General features: G+C 43.1%; 1 protein-coding gene across 3 annotated transcripts in view; it reads right to left on the bottom strand.

Annotated features, from left to right (window-relative positions):
• Nucleotides 1-17,276, bottom strand: part of adcy8 (adenylate cyclase 8 (brain)) — a 190,134-nt gene that overhangs the window by 88,104 nt on the left and 84,754 nt on the right. For all 3 annotated transcript variants that reach the window (XM_055867574.1, XM_055867576.1, XM_055867575.1), the window contains exons 4-6: nt 9,158-9,269; nt 8,271-8,398; nt 1,774-1,932 (exon numbers count right to left, since the gene is read on the bottom strand). In XM_055867574.1, coding sequence (XP_055723549.1) covers nt 1,774-1,932; nt 8,271-8,398; nt 9,158-9,269 — 399 coding nt within the window. The remainder of the gene's footprint in view (nt 1-1,773; nt 1,933-8,270; nt 8,399-9,157; nt 9,270-17,276) is intronic.

The following is a 17,276-nucleotide window of genomic DNA, read 5'->3' as shown; positions in this document are numbered from 1 at the left end:
TAAAAATGTCCTACCTTGAGCTGTTCTTCCATCAGTATCTTGGGCAAAGGATCCTTTCTTGGGAGAAATCGTCTTTTGGTGGAAAGCTGTCCTCTTGCCATGTGGAAATGTCAACTACGTTCGGGATGAACTGAAAAGCGCACCCAACTTTTCACATCGTTGCAAAAATAAATGTCCCAAAATCGCACTAAACGGATATAAATTGCTATAAAACGCTTTAAATTAACTACTTTGTGATGTTTGTAACTCCTATAACGAGTGAAAAGATGACCGGAGAAATATAACAGGCTAAACTAACGCTTGGAACAGGAGAGGGTCGGTGTCTTCCACGCGCGTTACGCAGCAAGAAAAGACTTGCTAGCTAAAGGTTTTTTTCATTTGTAGGGCCTGTGAACGAGCAATCGAGCCCGTTGGAATCGTCATCACGTAAAGGCATCCAGGGGAAGACGTAAGAAGTGTCCGTATAGTCATAGCAACGACAGAGCCCTTTTAAATGACTTCAGAAAAGTGGCCAACGTTTCTCAAATCTGACTCCATGTCAGGGAAATTGCTGTAGAATGGGCTCTGTTCCACTTAGAGACAAAATTTCAACTCCTATAGAAACTATAGACTGTTTTCTATCCAATAATAATAATAATATGCATATTGTACGATCAAGGATTTTGTGGGAAGCCGTTTAAAAAATTAGCCACATTAGCATAAATAGTCTAAACAGCGCCCCCATCCCCAACAGGTTAACCTAATAGACAGATCAACTACAGGCCCTCACCTAAGAGTCTAACGCCATATAACCATTTATCTAACCACTTCCCATTTTGCATTTGATATCTATTCCTGTATCTCCGCAGTGCACCGATATATAGAATATTTTGAGGAATAATCGTCATTATAAGCATATTACGCAGTTGAATTACATTAAGCGCGCAGAGGAAGGGTAAGGATCATAACCCGCTGTCATCATAAATTCCAACAGCAGATGTTGCCTGCAGCTTTCGATTCAACAACGATAAGGATAGCCGCATCACATTTCCTTGGCGAGGAGCAAAATGTCACAATATAACCCTCGGCTTGACTTCCCCTTTAAATTGTAGATTTGATCAACAGCAAAAAAACATCCACCCAAAGCCAATCACATCCAATGTCCCTTTGTTTGTAAACCAATCACGGTAAAAGTCTTTCTAAAGGGTGATTTGGCACATGGATTTCATCCCCACTGTAGGACGCTCATTTGCTGATGGACTTTCTCAGAGGTTGGGATAATCGCAAGCTGCAGGGTATTCCCTCGAGGCCGGCCAACAGGGATGCACTGTATAGAGTATTCACAGAAAAAGGTCACCTGGTATTTACCATGAAATAACTTGGCAAAAAATTATACTTTGGACTCATACTGACATTAGACCACTTTTGAGACCTGAACCCCATCCCCCCCCCCCACACACACACACACACACACATTCTATGATGCATAGAACCTAATACATCGTCGGACAATAGGCCACAGAGACTTTGAATACGTGAAAATGTAAATGTGTGACTTGTGTACTAACTTTCCAGTTTTTCCTACTGCATCTAATATATGTGTTGTGTTTGTGTATTTGTATGCTGATTATTACAAAAGGAATTTCCATGTAAAAAGACAATAACGTATCATATGGAATTATAGAGGGAAAGTCATCTGTGGTCATGGAATAGCAGATGTCTATGGATGTTTATAGGTCGAAATTCAATTTGAAATGCAAATTGAATATAATACTTTCATAGTTGTTAACTCACCCAGGGATCCCCCCTGACTCCAGCTTATTGGCGATGTCCACGTCCCACGACCACACGTCAAACTGCCACTTTCTCAGTCCCAGCACCCCACACAGGACCGATCCCGAATGGATCCCGATTCGCATGTCGATGTCATGCTTTGTGCGTGATCTTACATATCTAGAGGGGGTACAGATAAACAATATGGTATCTATTTATTGGTGTACCTTCTGTACTGTTGTGTACCTTCTGTACCTTCTGTACTGTTGTGTACCTTCTGTACTGGTGTGTACCTTCTGTACTGTTGTGTACCTTCTGTACTGTTGTGTACCTTCTGTACTGGTGTGTACCTTCTGTACTGGTGTGTACCTTCTGTACTGTTGTGTACCTTCTGTACTGTATCTTTTCCAGTAGACTATAAAGACAATATTATCCCATATAATCGAATCACAATTGATTTCAAGTGCATTTAAACAGTCACAATGCACTTTACTGAAAATATGAAATCATAAATATAAGGTAACAAAGTAAAAAACTGCAAACTATTTATCTCTGATATTTTGAATTGTGTTGTGGGTAAATATAAGAAACTAAACCTTATTTTTCCCGTATTTAGCAAACCATTTGATTTGGCAAAATGACTGTGACTGAAACTACATCATTTAAAATGATCAATGGAAAAATAAGATAATTTATTGTGTTCCAAAATTCACCGGGAAATAGTCCCATTTTATGTTGTATACGGTGATAAAACTGAATAAAGTCCACAATAATCGATTTGTCCAGCACTATCTCACCTTCTAGTGTCTTTGTTTATAATTTCATACGCCATATAATTGTACATTAATGCATTACTAAAATGTACAGTTTCCACCACAGGGTGAAAAATAACAATATATTTCCAAACCCATTTCCATACAATTACAATTTGGCAAGTCTCATTTCATCCTATTTCATGCCATATAATAACTATGATGAATGTGAGCTGACAGGCGCTCAATGATATTCAGCCGAGGTGCATCAAATCAATAGGTTTTGAAGTTCACCCTGCCATAGACACTGATGAAATTGTTGTAGCTGTGGCTGCTGAGAGAGTTTGAAAAGGCTTGGACTGTGTCCCAAATGGCACCCCTATTCCCTATATAGTATACGTCTTTTGACCAGGGCTCATAGTGCACTACTTTTGACCAGAGCCCAATGCGGGGAATAGGGAGCCAATTGGGATGCAATGTCACCACAGTGGCACTGATGCTGCAGTAAAGGGGCCATCAGCCAAGAGGCTCTTAGCGAGCACCCTGCTTCTTGTTTGCGCTCCATTCTCTAAAAGGACGGTTGGCTGATTCATTCTAATGGTCTACTACATCACTTTAGTAGCTTAGCTCACTCTTAAACGCACACGCGGACACACACACACGGACACGCGGACACATACTGTACACACACGTGCATATCTCTTTCTCCATTTCTTTCTTTCCCCTCTCTCTCTCTCTCTCTCTCTCTCTCTCTCTCGTTTCAAACACTATCTCTTTTCACATATGCTCTAGCAGGACAATATCAAACAAGAGGACAAACAAAGTGCCTATTTACCAGAAAAACTATCTTTAGCCTTAAAAGTACATAGTGGCCATCGTTATCCATTAAATACGCATAGTCAACAAAAATGTTGTAAAAGCCTTTGAAAATACTACTACCACTATGTGACAATCATTGTAAGACTCAGTATTATATATTTTTTCATTATTATTTCCTATTTTTCATTCCAAATACAAACAACAATGTTACAGATGTACACAAAAAACGACTACTTCTCATCTGCCCAGATCCGCACGCTCACACCCCCATCCTTAGTGCCTGCATTATTGTTTGCCACTTGGCCTTAAATTGGAACAATTCGTTTTTCTCGGTCGCCCATGCAATTTCAACATTTAAATAATAAATCATTCAATTTTATCTTTGTATAAATGATGGCAGATTAATTGATTTCCACGTTTTTAGTATACATTTTTTTCAAGATGAGTGATGAGAAGAGAATCGTCCAGCCCATTGGGAATTGTTCTTTAATGAGTTGGACGAGAGGGATTTACTCCAGACACCCGAACAGGCCCTCATCCCCGTCATTACCAGGAGAAGGAGACAGAGGTTTCGCAGAAGGAGATCGGGGTGCCTTGTAAGGATCAGGCGACGAGTGGCTAATCTGCCTTTGCCATCGGTACTATTGGCCAACGTACAATCGCTGGAAAATAAAATGGACGACCTAAAAGCATGTATATCCTACCAACGGGACATTCAAAACTGAAACATCTTATGTTTCACCGAGTCGTGGCTGAACGACAACATGAATAACATACAGCTGGCGTGTTATACCCCGTACCGACAGGAGAGAACAGCAGCCTCTTATCTAATTTCTACCAGCATGTTAAATGTGCAACCAGAGGGGAAAAAAACTCTAGACCACCTTTACTCCACACACAGAGACACTTACATAGCTCTCCCCCCCCCTCTCCATTCGGCAAATCTGATCATAATCCTATTCTCCTGATTCCGGCTTACAAGCAGGAAGCACCAGTGACTCGGTCAATAAAAAAGTGGTCAGATGAAGCAGATGCTAAGCTACAGGACTGTTTTGCCAGCACACACTGGAATATGTTCCGGGATACTCCCGCTGGCATTTAGGAATACACCACAATAGTCACTGGCTTCATCAATAAGTGCATCGATGACATCGTCCCCACAGTGACTGTAAGTACATACCCCAACCAGAAGCCATGGATTACAGGCAAAATCCGCACTGAGCTTAAGGGTAGAGTAGCCTCTGATTTCTCTCTTTCTTTCTTTCTTTTTCTTTCTTTCTTTCTTTCTTTCTTTCTTTCTCTCTCTCGGAGGACCTGAGCCCTAGGACCATACCTCAGGACTACCTGGCCTGATGACTCCTTGCTGTCCTCAGTCCACCTGGCCTTGTTGCTGCTCCAGTTTCAACTGTTCTGCCTGCGGCTATGGAACCCTGCTACCTGTCCCAGACCTGCTGTTTTCAACTCTCTAGAGACAGCAGGAGCGGTAGAGATACTCTGAATGATCGGCTATGAAAAGCCAACTGACATTTACTCCTAAGGTGCTGACCTGTTGCACCCTCGACAACCACTGATTATTATTATTTGACCCTGCTGGTCATCTATGAATATCTTGGCCATGTTCTGTTATAATCTCCACCCGGCACAGCCAGAAGAGGACTGGCCACCCCTCATAGCCTGGTTCCTCTCTAGGTTTCTTCCTAGGTTCTGGCCTTTCTAGGGAGTTTTTCCTAGCCACCGTGCTTCTACATCTGCATTGCTTGCTGTTTGGGGTTTTAGGCTGGGTTTCTGTACAGCTGATGTAAGGAGGGATTTATAAACAGATTTGATTTGAGTTGCCGATTTCAAGGAGCGGGACATTAACCCGGATACTTATAATAAATCCTGCTATGCCCTCCGACGAACCATCAAACAGGCAAAGCGTTAATACAGGACTGAGATCGAATCGTACAACACCGGCTCTGACACTCGTCGGATGTGGCAGGGCTTGCAAACTATTACAGGCTACAAAGGGAAGCACAGCCAAGAGCTGTCCAGTGACACAAGCCTACTAGACGAGCTAAATTACTTCTATGCTCACTTCGAGGCAAGTAACACTGAAACATGCATGAGAGCATCAGCTGTTCCGGGAAGACTGTGTGATCACACTCTCCGCAGCCGATGTGAGTAAGACCTTTAAACAGGTCAACGGATTACCAGGACGTGTACTCCGAGCATGCGCTGACCAACTGGCAAGTGTCTTCACTGACATTTTCAACTTGTCGGAGTTTGTAATACCAACATGTTTCAAGCAGACCACCCTGTGCCCAAGAACACTAAGGTAACCTGCCTAAATGACTACCGACCCGTAGCACTCACGTCTGTAGCCATGAAGTACTTTGAAAGGCTGGTCATGGCTCACATTACCACCATCATCATAGAAAACCTAGACCCACTCCAATTTTATACCTCCCAAACAGATCCACAGATGAGGCAATCTCTATTGCACTCCACACTGCCCTCTCCCACCTGGACAAAAGGAACATCTATATGATAATGCTATTCATTGACTACAGCTCAGCGTTCAACACCATAGTGCCCTCAAAGTTGATCATTAATCTAAGGATCCTGGGACTAAACACCTCCCTCTGCAACTGGATCCTGGACTTCCTGACGGGCTGCCCCCAGGTGGTAAGGGTAGGTAACAACACATCCCCCACGCTGATCCTCAACAAGGGGGCCCCTCAGGCGTGCGTGCTCAGCCCCCTACTGTACTCCCTGTTCACTCATGACTGCACAGGCACAAATCCAACACCATCATTAAGATTGCAGATGACACAACAGTGGTAGGCCGATCACCGACAACGACGAGATAGCCTATTGGGAGGAGGTCAGAGATCTGGCAGTGTGGTGCTAGGACAACAACCTCTCCCTCAACGTGATCACGACATCGCAAACACACTACACACTGCCCTAACCCATCTGGACAAGAGGAATACCTATGTGAGAATGCTGTTCATCGACTACAGCTCAGCATTTAACACCATAGTACCCTCGAAACTTGTCATCAAGCTCGAGACCCTGGGTCTCGACCCCGCCCTGTGCAACTGGGTACTGGACTTCCTGACGGGCCGCCCCCAAGTGGTGAGGGTAGGTAACAACATCTCCACCCAGCTGATCCTCAACACTGGGGTCCCACAAGGGTGCGTTCTGAGCCCTCTCCTGTACTCCCTGTTCACCCACGACTGCGTGGCCATGCACGCCTCCAACTCAATCATCAAGTTTGCAGACAACACTACAGTGGTAGACTTGATTACCAACAACTACGAGATGGCCTACAGGGAGGAGGTGAGGGCCCTCGGAGTGTGGTGTCAGGAAAATAACCTCACACTCAATGTCAACAAAACAAAGGAGATGATCATACACTTCAGGAAACAGCAGAGGGAGCACCCCCTATCCACGGGACAGTAGTGGAGAGGGTAGTAAGTTCCTCGGCGTACGCATCACGGACAAACTGAATTGGTCCACCCACACAGACAGCGTGGTGAAGAAGGCGCAGAAGTGCCTCTTCAACCTCAGGTGGCTGAAGAAATTCGGCTTGTCACCAAAAGCACTCACAAACTTTTACAGATGCACAATTGAGAGTATCCTGTCGGGCTGTATCACCGCCTGGTACGGCAACTGCTCCGCCCACAACCGTAAAGCTCTCCAGAGTGTAGTGAGGTCTGCACAACGCATCACCGGGGGCAAACTACCTGCCCTCCAGGACACCTACACCACCCGATGTGACAGGAAGGCCATAAAGATCATCAAGGACAACAACCACCCGAGCCACTGCCTGTTCACAACGCTATCATCCAGAAGGCGAGGTCAGTACAGGTGCATCAAAGCAGGGACCGAGAGACTGAAAAACAGCTTCTATCTCAAGGCCATCAGACTGTTAACCAGCCACCACTAACATTGAGTAGCTGCTGCCAACATACTGACTCAACTCCAGCCACTTTAATTATGCAAAACTGTATGTACATTTTTTTAATACTGATACCTGTTACATTTGGGTCCTGTCTTTCTACAAACTGTTCATTTGCCAGTGCCTTTCTAAAGCAATTTCATCAGATAATGTATTATTTGTGCATATTTCTGCTTTAGAACATTTACACAATATTTTTATGCCATTTTTTATTTCAGCTGGAAAGTTGAAAGCTTCCAAAGTTTTGAATAGACAAGGCCATTCAAGACGGTGGAAAGCATTTTCAGCATCAACAGACATTGATAATACTATATCTATTTTTTTTGGGCATATTGTATTAAACTGAAACCCTGTTTTATTGATACGTATCAAGTCTGGTACGACTTTTGCCATTCTATTGCTTATTATCTTTGTTATTATTTAATTGTCACAATTTATAAAACTTATGGGTCTATAATCAGCAGGGGACTCTCCAGATTTCCCTGGTTTTAATCATATCTGAAACAACAGTTTGATACATGGAACTAGGAAGTACTGAATTGAGTGACGTTTATTATTATTTGTGTACTTTGACCCAAAATGTTGAATAGAGTTCTATGGTAAAGCCATCAACTCCTGATGTTTTTCTCAGTGTGAATGTCTTAACAGTATCCGATATTTCTTCTTGGGAGGACCTCTGTTTCTAGTGATTATTTTTTGTCTGATGATAGTTGCTTCAGATTATTACAGTATTATCAAGTTTTTTTTTTTATAGCACACAAGCCTACGGTGTATCAGGAACCATTATGTTACAGATCCAGAAAAGGAGGAAGCTCCAAACAGCTTCGAGACAACTAGAAACATCAACCCAGCGTGCTAGAACACAATACTTGCCACACATTAAACTGAAAAAACCTATAGGTTCCTCGAACCTTTGCACAGATCTTCCACTGACAACCGGAAACTAATAACATCAACGGCAACAAGTGTAGCAAGGCCTAAAAGTGGGGATTTTTTTTTACCTGATTGTCTTAATCATGCTGAGGCCCATCTCTACACAGCAATGAGCGTGGTCCTGTCGGGGTTCAGGAAGACCGGACACACAGTAGTAGCAGTCTCCTAAAATCTTAATCCTCAGACAATGGTGCTCCTAGAAGAGAGTGAGAGTGAGAGAGAATGGAGTTAGACTGGAAACCATGGGAAACTCAGAATGATCTTGATTTGATCAATACCTCTTGCTCCATGAGAATGCTTGAATTATCATGGAATCGTACACGAGTGTACTGTGTACTCAGGCATGCATTTGTTCACGGCAACGAGCAAGTTATTTTGTCTTGCACCAGAAATGTCTGGACAACAGCTTTGACATTATAATAAAGAGACATTATAGGCCAAGCAGGTTCTGTGCGTCATGCACAAGGATATTGACTCAACTCTGAATTCATTCCCTGAATTACGTTAAAATGACAAAGACATTCACATAAACATTACGCATGTCCATTCAGCTGCACTCTATCTGACCTGTTTTTCAATCCAGTCATTGGATTTAATTACGGGTATTACCCTTTGAAAGCATTGCATGTTCCATTTAAATTCAGCCTTCTACACTGTATTTGTATCATGAATGACAGCTCTGGGGTTTGAAAATGAAACCTTAGCCAGAAGTGCAAAACATATTTCTATAATTGCATAGCACCATACCTGCACGGCTGTCATTCAATCATGCTATCAATATAAATTGGGACCTGAGAGTATTACCGCCTTTGCATTCTACTGTGGTATCTTAGCAAATTCTAGAACAAAGCGTGATTATTCATGTCTCCTTGCTCGTCGATTTTTTTTCCTAAATGTCAGTTATTTCCGTCATAAAGTCACGTTTGAAAATGAAATTAGCATAAAGTAAACTCACGTGGGCTAGACGGTCGAAGCGTGCAAAGAGCTCGTTCAACATCCGCACCAGCTCTTGTGCCGATAGCGTCGTCGAGAGGTTCGTGAATCCTTTGACGTCTGCGAAAAGTATGCTGCAGAAAATATGGAGAAGTCACATTGTCACCATTACACTTCGACATCTACAGATCATGTAGTGAGAAAATAGTCAACAGGTTTAAAAAAACATGTAGTCCAGATTAAAATGGTCCTTGCTTTTGGATGAAACATCAAGTCAAATCTAAACGGACTCTCTGCCCCTCCCTAACTCCAGGCTATGCTCAAACCCTACACCCCAACCCAAGTACTCCATTCTGCCGCCTCTGGTCTCTTGGCCCTCCCACCGTTATGGGAGAGCAGATCCCGCTCATCCAAGTAAAAAGCTCTTCTCTGTCCTGGCACCCCAATGGAACCAGTGGAACCAATTTCCCCCTGAAGTTAGGACAGCCGAGTCCCAACCCCTCCTCACCCCTGCCCCGTACAAAAATATATAAATATATATGCCCTTTGTGAACTAAAACTCACACTTTACTTTTTTCCCTCCAGCACTGACTTTTCTGATAGCTACGTTACTGAGGAAAAATGTACTTACTATGACTGAGATATAAGGTTGTCTCGCCTAGCTATCTTAAGGTGATTGCATTAACTGTAAGTCACTCTGGATAAGAGCATCTGCTAAATGACAAAATTGTAAATGTAAATGACACCACATTATAAACTACAATCAAGATCACATTTATATGATCTCATGTTTATATGATTGATTTGGTTGAGATATTGCCTTCCTGCTTCTTTTTAAAAAATGAAGGGGAACTGAATCTAACTGGTAACATAATTGAGACAACACAGGAGCATTATGGAACTGATAGCATTTTAATTATACTGAACAAAAATATAAACGCAACAGGTAAAGTGTTGGTCCCATGTTCCATGAGCTGAAATAAAAGATCCCAGAAATGTTCCATAGGCACAAAAAGCTTATTTCTCTCAAATTTTGTTCACACATTTGTTTATATCACTGTAAGTGAGCATTTTTCCTTTGCCAAGATAATCCATCCACCTGACAGTTGTGACATATCAAGAAGCTGATTAAACAGCATGATCACTACACAGGTCCACCTTGTGCTGTGGACAATAAAAGGCCACTAAAATGTGCAGTTTTGTCACACAACACAATGCCACAGATGTCTCAAGTTTTGAGGGAGCGTGCAATTAGCATGCTGACCGCAGGAATGCCAGAGTTGTTGCCAGATAATTGAATGTTCATTTCTCTACCATAAGCCACTGCCAAAGTAATTTTAAAGAATTTGGCTGTTTGTCCAACCTGCCTTACAACCGCAGATGACGTGTAACCACACCAGCCCATGTCCTCCACATCCGGCTTTTTCACCTGCAGGATCGTCTGAGACCAGCCAATGGGACAGCTGATGAAACTGTGGGTTTGCACACCTGAAGAATTTCTAGACAAACTGTCAGAAATCATCTCAGGGAAGCTCATCTGCTTGCTCGTCGTCCTCACCAGGATCTTGATCTGACTGTAGTTTGCTTCATGGAGGATTCCTGGTTTCAACTGTGCTGGGCAGATGGCAGTATGACATACATTATGGCGTTGTGTGGGCGAGCGGTTAGCTGATGTCAACGTTGTGAACAGAGTGTCCCATGGGGCGGTGGGGTTATGGTATGGGCAGGCATAAGCTACAGACAACGAACACAATTGCATTTTATTGATTGCAATTTGAATGCACAGAGATACCGTGGAGAGACCCTGAGGCCCATTGTCGTGCCTTTCATCCGCCGCCGTCACCTCATTTTTCAGCATCATAATTCACGGTCGCACGGTCCCACAATTCCTGGAAGCTGGAAATGTCCCAGTTCTTCCATGGCCTGCATATACCCCTTGCATCTGCACAAACCCCAACTTCATTGATAATTCTGTACCACACAAATGGATTTAATTGTTTGTTTAATAACTAACTAAATGATAACACAGGATACACACACACACGGTATAGGTTATTGATTAGAAACGTAATACAATGGAAACAGGTCCCTAGTGCACTAACGACAACATGACTGCTTAATTATCAAAAGAGGGAGGAGTAAAGGGAGACAACACTTATACACTTGTAACTACGCTCACAGTAATCCTAATACTTTGGCCCGAACCACCGCTCGTTTGGGGTAAAGAAATAATTCATGTATTTACGAGTTTGAATGTCTTTCTTCGTCGCGTATCTCTGTTGGACCCAGGCCTTCGTGAAAAGTGTTCCATTGGGCATTCTCTCAATTTAAGTGTAAGGCTCTGATTGTCCACACGAGGTCACAATGTCCTTCTTCTTAGTTGTCCATGGCTTCAATGCCTTGTCCTGTAGTCTTAAGAAGGACTAACAGGATGATGTTTACTTTCACCCATTCTGGAAGAGTGGTCCTCTGAAGACATCTAATCAGCCATGTCGATGATCCCCAGTGGGGTGATGAGAGCAGTGTAGTCGACAATAATTTGAAGAGAGTAACAGGATGGTCCTACTTAAATGTACTTTCTTAGATACTGTACTTAGAACAGCTACTCAGCCGTAACATCGATTGTTAGAGAGGCTACTTTGTCGTCCTCACCTCGTGTTGATTTTCAGGGTCGTACCCAATCGAGACCTAAGCTGCAGCTTGAGTACTTCTGGTCTGATATGTTCATTCTTAACTCATCCTTTATACACTCTGGTAAAAAGGGAAGTTTCCATCATGCTAATGTAACGGATGTGAAATGGCTAGCTAGTTAGCGGTGGTGCGCGCTAATAGCGTTTCAATCAGTTACGTCACTCGCTTTGAGACCTTGAGTTGAAGTAGTGGTTCCCCTTGCTCTGCAAGGGCCGCGGCTTTTGTGGAGCGATGGGTAACGATGCTTCGTGGGTGACTGTTGTTGATGTGTGCAGAGGGTCCCTGGTTCGCGCCCGGGTCGGGGCGAGGGGACGGACGTAAAGTTAAACTGTTACATTGATGCTGTTGACCCGGATCACTGGTTGCTGCGGAAAAGGAGGAGGTCGAAAGGGGGGTGAGTGTAACGGATGTGAAATGGTTAGCTAGTTAGCGGTGGTGCGCGCTAATAGCGTTTCAAATCGGTTACGTCACTCGCTTTGAGACCTTGAGTTGAAGTAGTGGTTCCCGCTTTTGTGGAGCGATGGGTAACGAAGCTTCGTGGGTGACTGTTGTTGATGTGTGCAGAGGGTCCCTGGTTCGCGCCCGGGTATGGGCAAGGGGACGGATGTAAAGTTAAACTGTTACACTAACACGCTATCTGAGCTCCCTCGGGCATGGCTACTTACTGGATAAAGTATCATCAAAACTATGATCTCGTTAGGAATGTGTTTTTAGTTTTTAGTTTTCTATCTTAAGATAACTATTATCATCTTTGAAATTTCCTACACAACATAAAGGATAAAAACCTGACATATATTATCGTTTATGTATGCTGTTCAAGTTACAATATTTTCATTATAAACATGTTATACCATTTTTAATGACATCACAAAATCAACATTACTTTTCCATAGACCATCTCTCATCATTCCCCACATCCGGATGCTAGAAATATTGTCCCAGTTTTCTCTTTTGGACGTTAGAGTTTTTGGGGCGGCAAAATGTCTCTGTAACAAAGAGACATTCCAATCACCACTACTAAAGACCAGAAAGAGTCCTCTGCTGCATACAATTTACGACCGGGCGTGAGGTGTCACAAAACACCCCACATCAATCCCTCCTCCCCTCTGCGGGTGAAAAGGATCTGGTAGACGATGATCCATTGTAACCTGATCTTCAAATCCTCACAGGAGAGTCATGACAAATTTATAGTGTACGCTTGACAAAAAAATACAAATAAAAGAGTCATATTCTTCCTGGGGGTGTATATAAACAGATTCTAATAAGATGTAATGTTGCTAAAATGCTGTCACTTCCACTTTAAATCATTTGACAAATGCAGGGCCCAGAGCATTTAAGATTCACACAGAGACAAGGTCCAAAACTATAAGGAAATCATTTTCTTCCCTTAAGTGTAAAATTTGTAACTGATACACATGCTACAATGTTCTACTCATACCGTGACATAACCTGGTGATATTACGGTGGTTGGTTAATCATAACTCTATTTGTATAACTGTTTTTCTGGATATGAGCAAAAGGCATAGACCTTACAAAGTTCAAAATCTTACCATTTTATTATTATCGTTTATGTTAGAGTTTAGGCAATGAAATGCTGCAGTTCTCCAAAATATGTCCTTGTTTAATGGCATCTATTTCTACGTAAATTGTGAGTGATAGTTTGAAGTTTTAACGTCGAATGCAGAAGCACAGTGAAATGCCATTCCTGCAAGCTCCCAACCTAACAAGGCAGTAACCACTGTCATTGTAAAATAAACAATGAGATTCGGTAGAGCAAAAACGAGAAATAAAATTAAGAAAAAATAACATGAGAAAGTAAGAGTAGTTCCGTTCCAATACCATATTTATAATGTGCAGGGATCCAGGAATGATAGAATTAGGTACAGTGCTTTCAGAAAGTACTCACACCACTTGACTTTTTTCACATTTTGTTTTGTTACAGCTAGGGTTGCAAAGGGTCAGAATTTTTCCGGAAATGTTCCATGGGAATTTGGGAATTTTGCTTAAATTCGTTGAAAATGTGTATCCCTTTTGTGGGATACATGCAGAGTGCATTCCATCATCACATGTGCAGTGCACTCTTCCATCACATGTATAGCTGATTCTCAAGATCTTGCACACGAATGAGATGCTATTGAGCACACACTACTACACTGTCTGAGCCAAGGACTACAAGCTTTCTGGTAAGTTTTGATTACAATACTGGGTGGGGTGAATATATTTTATAGGACATACATGATTTTTTGTTAACTAGTAAATAGTTGCCTACAACCAAGTGTGTTTAAATCATTTCTAACTTGTTAACAATTTCTGCTAGTTAGTTTTTGCTACCATGTGGGTTTTAGCTTGCTTGAGCCTGCTAACTGAGGAGCGTTAATTCACCTGTTTCCATACATGTTTCATTTTAAAACATGGTTGTTTAATCTAACTGCTTAACTATTTATCTGTACATGGAATTGCATTTGTTTGGTTTTTACAAAAACAATAATAATCTTTACAGGAATCTTTACTGCAGCTAATGTAAAAGGAAAAGCTGTGTACATTTGCAAATACTGTGCCAAATCATATGTGAAGAATGAAACAAAGATGTAGAATCATCTGGCCAAGTGCCAGATGACAAAAGTCCCTCTGCTTCTATTCAAGGTGAAAATAATGAATCAGACACCTTATCGATAGCAACAGCTCATGGTCCTCCTGGAATCAGACGTTTTTTTTACTCAATGGAGGAACGTAGTCAGAGAAATGCTGATGAATGTCTTGCTCAAGATGTGTATGCAACTGGTTCACCTCTGATGCTCACAGGCAATGTGTATTGGAAGAGATTTCCTAATTTTCGTCGCCCAGCATACACCCCTACAACCAGAGACATGCTTTATTTACTCATTTGCTGGAGTTCAACAGAGTTCAAGTGAAGGTCAAGCAAATCGTAGAGAAAGCAGACTGTATTGCAATCATCTCTGATGGCTGGTCGAATGTTCGTGGGCAAGGAATAATTAACTACATCATCTCCATCCCTCAAACAGTATTCTACAAGAGCACAGACACAAGGGACAACAGACACACCGGTCTCTACATTTCAGATGAACTGAAGGCAGTCATCAACGACCTTGGACCACAGAAGGTATTTGCACTGGTGACAGACAATGCTGCGAACATGAAGGCTGCTTGGTCTAAAGTGGAGAAGTCCTACCCTCACATCACACCCATTGGCTGTGCTGCTCATGCATTGAATCTGCTCCTCAAGGACATCATGGCACTGAAAACAATGGATACACTACAAGAGAGCCAAGGAAATGGTTAGGTATGTGAAGGGTCATCAAGATATAGCAGAAATCTACCTTACCAAGCAAAGTGAAAAGAGTACCACATTGAAGCTGCCCAGCAACACCCGTTGGGGTGGTGTTGTCATCATGTTTGACAGTCTCATGGAGGGGAAAGAGTCTCTCCAAGAAATGGCCATATCACAGTCTGCCGATATGGACAGCCCCATCAAGAGATTTCAAAGATAATTCGTAAAAATGTAAATAACTTCACAGATCTTCATTGTAAAGGGTTTAAACACTGTTTCCCATGCTTGTTCAATGAACCATAAACAATTAATGAACATGCACCTGGGGAACGGTCGTTAAGACACTAACAGCTTACAGACGGTAGGCAATTAAGGTCACAGTTATGAAATCTTAGGACACTAAAGAGGCCTTTCTACTGACTCTAAAAAACACCAAAAGAAAGATGCCCAGGGTCCCTGCTCATCTGCGTAAACGTGCCTTAGGCATGCTGCAAGGAGGCATGAGGACTGTAGATGTTGCCAGGGCAATAAATTGCAATATCCGTACTGTGAGACAGGACGGACAGCTGATTGTCCTCGCAGTGGCAGACCATGTGTAACAACACCTGCACAGGATTGGTACATCCGAACATCACACCAGCGGGACAGGTACAGGATGGCAACAACAACTGCCCGAGTTTACACCAGGAAAGCACAATCCCCCCATCAGTGCTCAGACTGTCCACAATAGGCTGAGAGAGACTGAGAGCTTGTAGGCCTGTTGTAAGGCAGGTCCTCACGAGACATCACCGGCAACAACGTCGCCTATGGGCACAAACCCACCGTCGCTGGACCACACAAGACTGGCAAAAAGTGCTCTTCACTGACGAGTCGCGGTTTTGTCTCACCAGGGGTGATGGTCGGATTCGTGCTTATCGTCGAAGAAATGAGCGTTACACCGAGACCTGTACTCTAGAGCGGGATCAATTTGAAGGTGGAGGGTCCGTCATGGTCTGGGGCGGTGTGTCACAGCATCATCAGACTGAGCTTGTTGTCATTGCAGGCAATCTCAACGGTGTGCGTTACAGGGAAGACATCCTCCCCCCTCATGTGACCCTTCCTGCAGGCTCAAATCTGGTGCAGTCCATGAGGAGGAGAAGCGCTGCAGTACTTAATGCAGCTGGTGGCCACACCAGATACTGACAGTTACTTTTGATTTTGACCCCCGCTTTGTTCAGGGACACATTATTCCATTTCTGTTTGTCACATGTCTGTGGAACTTGTTCAGTTTATGTCTCAGTTGTTGAGTCTTGTTATGTTCATACAAATATTTACACATGTTAAGTTTGCTGGAAATAAACACAGTTGACAGTGAGAGGACATTTCTTTTTTTTTGAGTTTATGATAAACAGAGTAGCAGCATTATAAATTATGACTGTGTGTGTGTGTTGAGTCAGTATAAATGTGTGTGCATGTTCTATGTTTTGCTGTGTCACTGTGTGTGAGTGAGAGAGTAGAGTCATGTGAGTGTGCATAGAGACAGTACAAAAATAAAAAATTATGTACAAGGGTATACTCAGACAGTTTTATGACTTGGGGATAGAATCTGTTCAGGAAACTGTTGGTCAGACTTGATGCACCAGTATCACTTGTCGTGAGGAAGCAGAGATAACAGTCTATGGCTTGGGTGGCTGGAGGCTTTCCTTTCACACCGCCTGATATAGAGTTCCTGGATGTCAGGGAGCTCGGCCCCAGTGATGTACTGGGCTGTTAGTATCACCCTCTGTAGTGTCATGCGATCGAGGGCAGTGTTGTTGCCATACCAAGCAGTGATGCAGACAGTCAAAATGCTCTCAATAGTGCAGCTGTATAACTTTTTGAGGATTTGAGGGCACATACCAAACCTTTTCAGCCTCCTGAGGGGGGAAAGGCACTGTCGCTGACCTCCTCCCTGTAGGCTGTCTCATCGTTGCCGGTGATCAGGCCTACCACCGCTGTGTTGTCAGCAAATTTTATAATGGTGTTGGAGCTGTGCGTGGCCACGCAGTCATGGGTGAACAAGGAGTACAGGAGGAGACCAAGCACACACCCCTGTGGGGCCACCGTGTTGAGGGTCAGCGCAGCAGAGGAGATGTTGTCCTACCCTCACTACCTGGGATCGGCTTGTCAGGAAGTCCAGGAT

This window comes from Salvelinus fontinalis, chromosome 17 (assembly GCF_029448725.1).
Source record: "Salvelinus fontinalis isolate EN_2023a chromosome 17, ASM2944872v1, whole genome shotgun sequence".
Taxonomy (NCBI): Eukaryota; Metazoa; Chordata; class Actinopteri; order Salmoniformes; family Salmonidae; genus Salvelinus; species Salvelinus fontinalis.
This window is presented reverse-complemented; position numbering and strand designations above follow the sequence as displayed.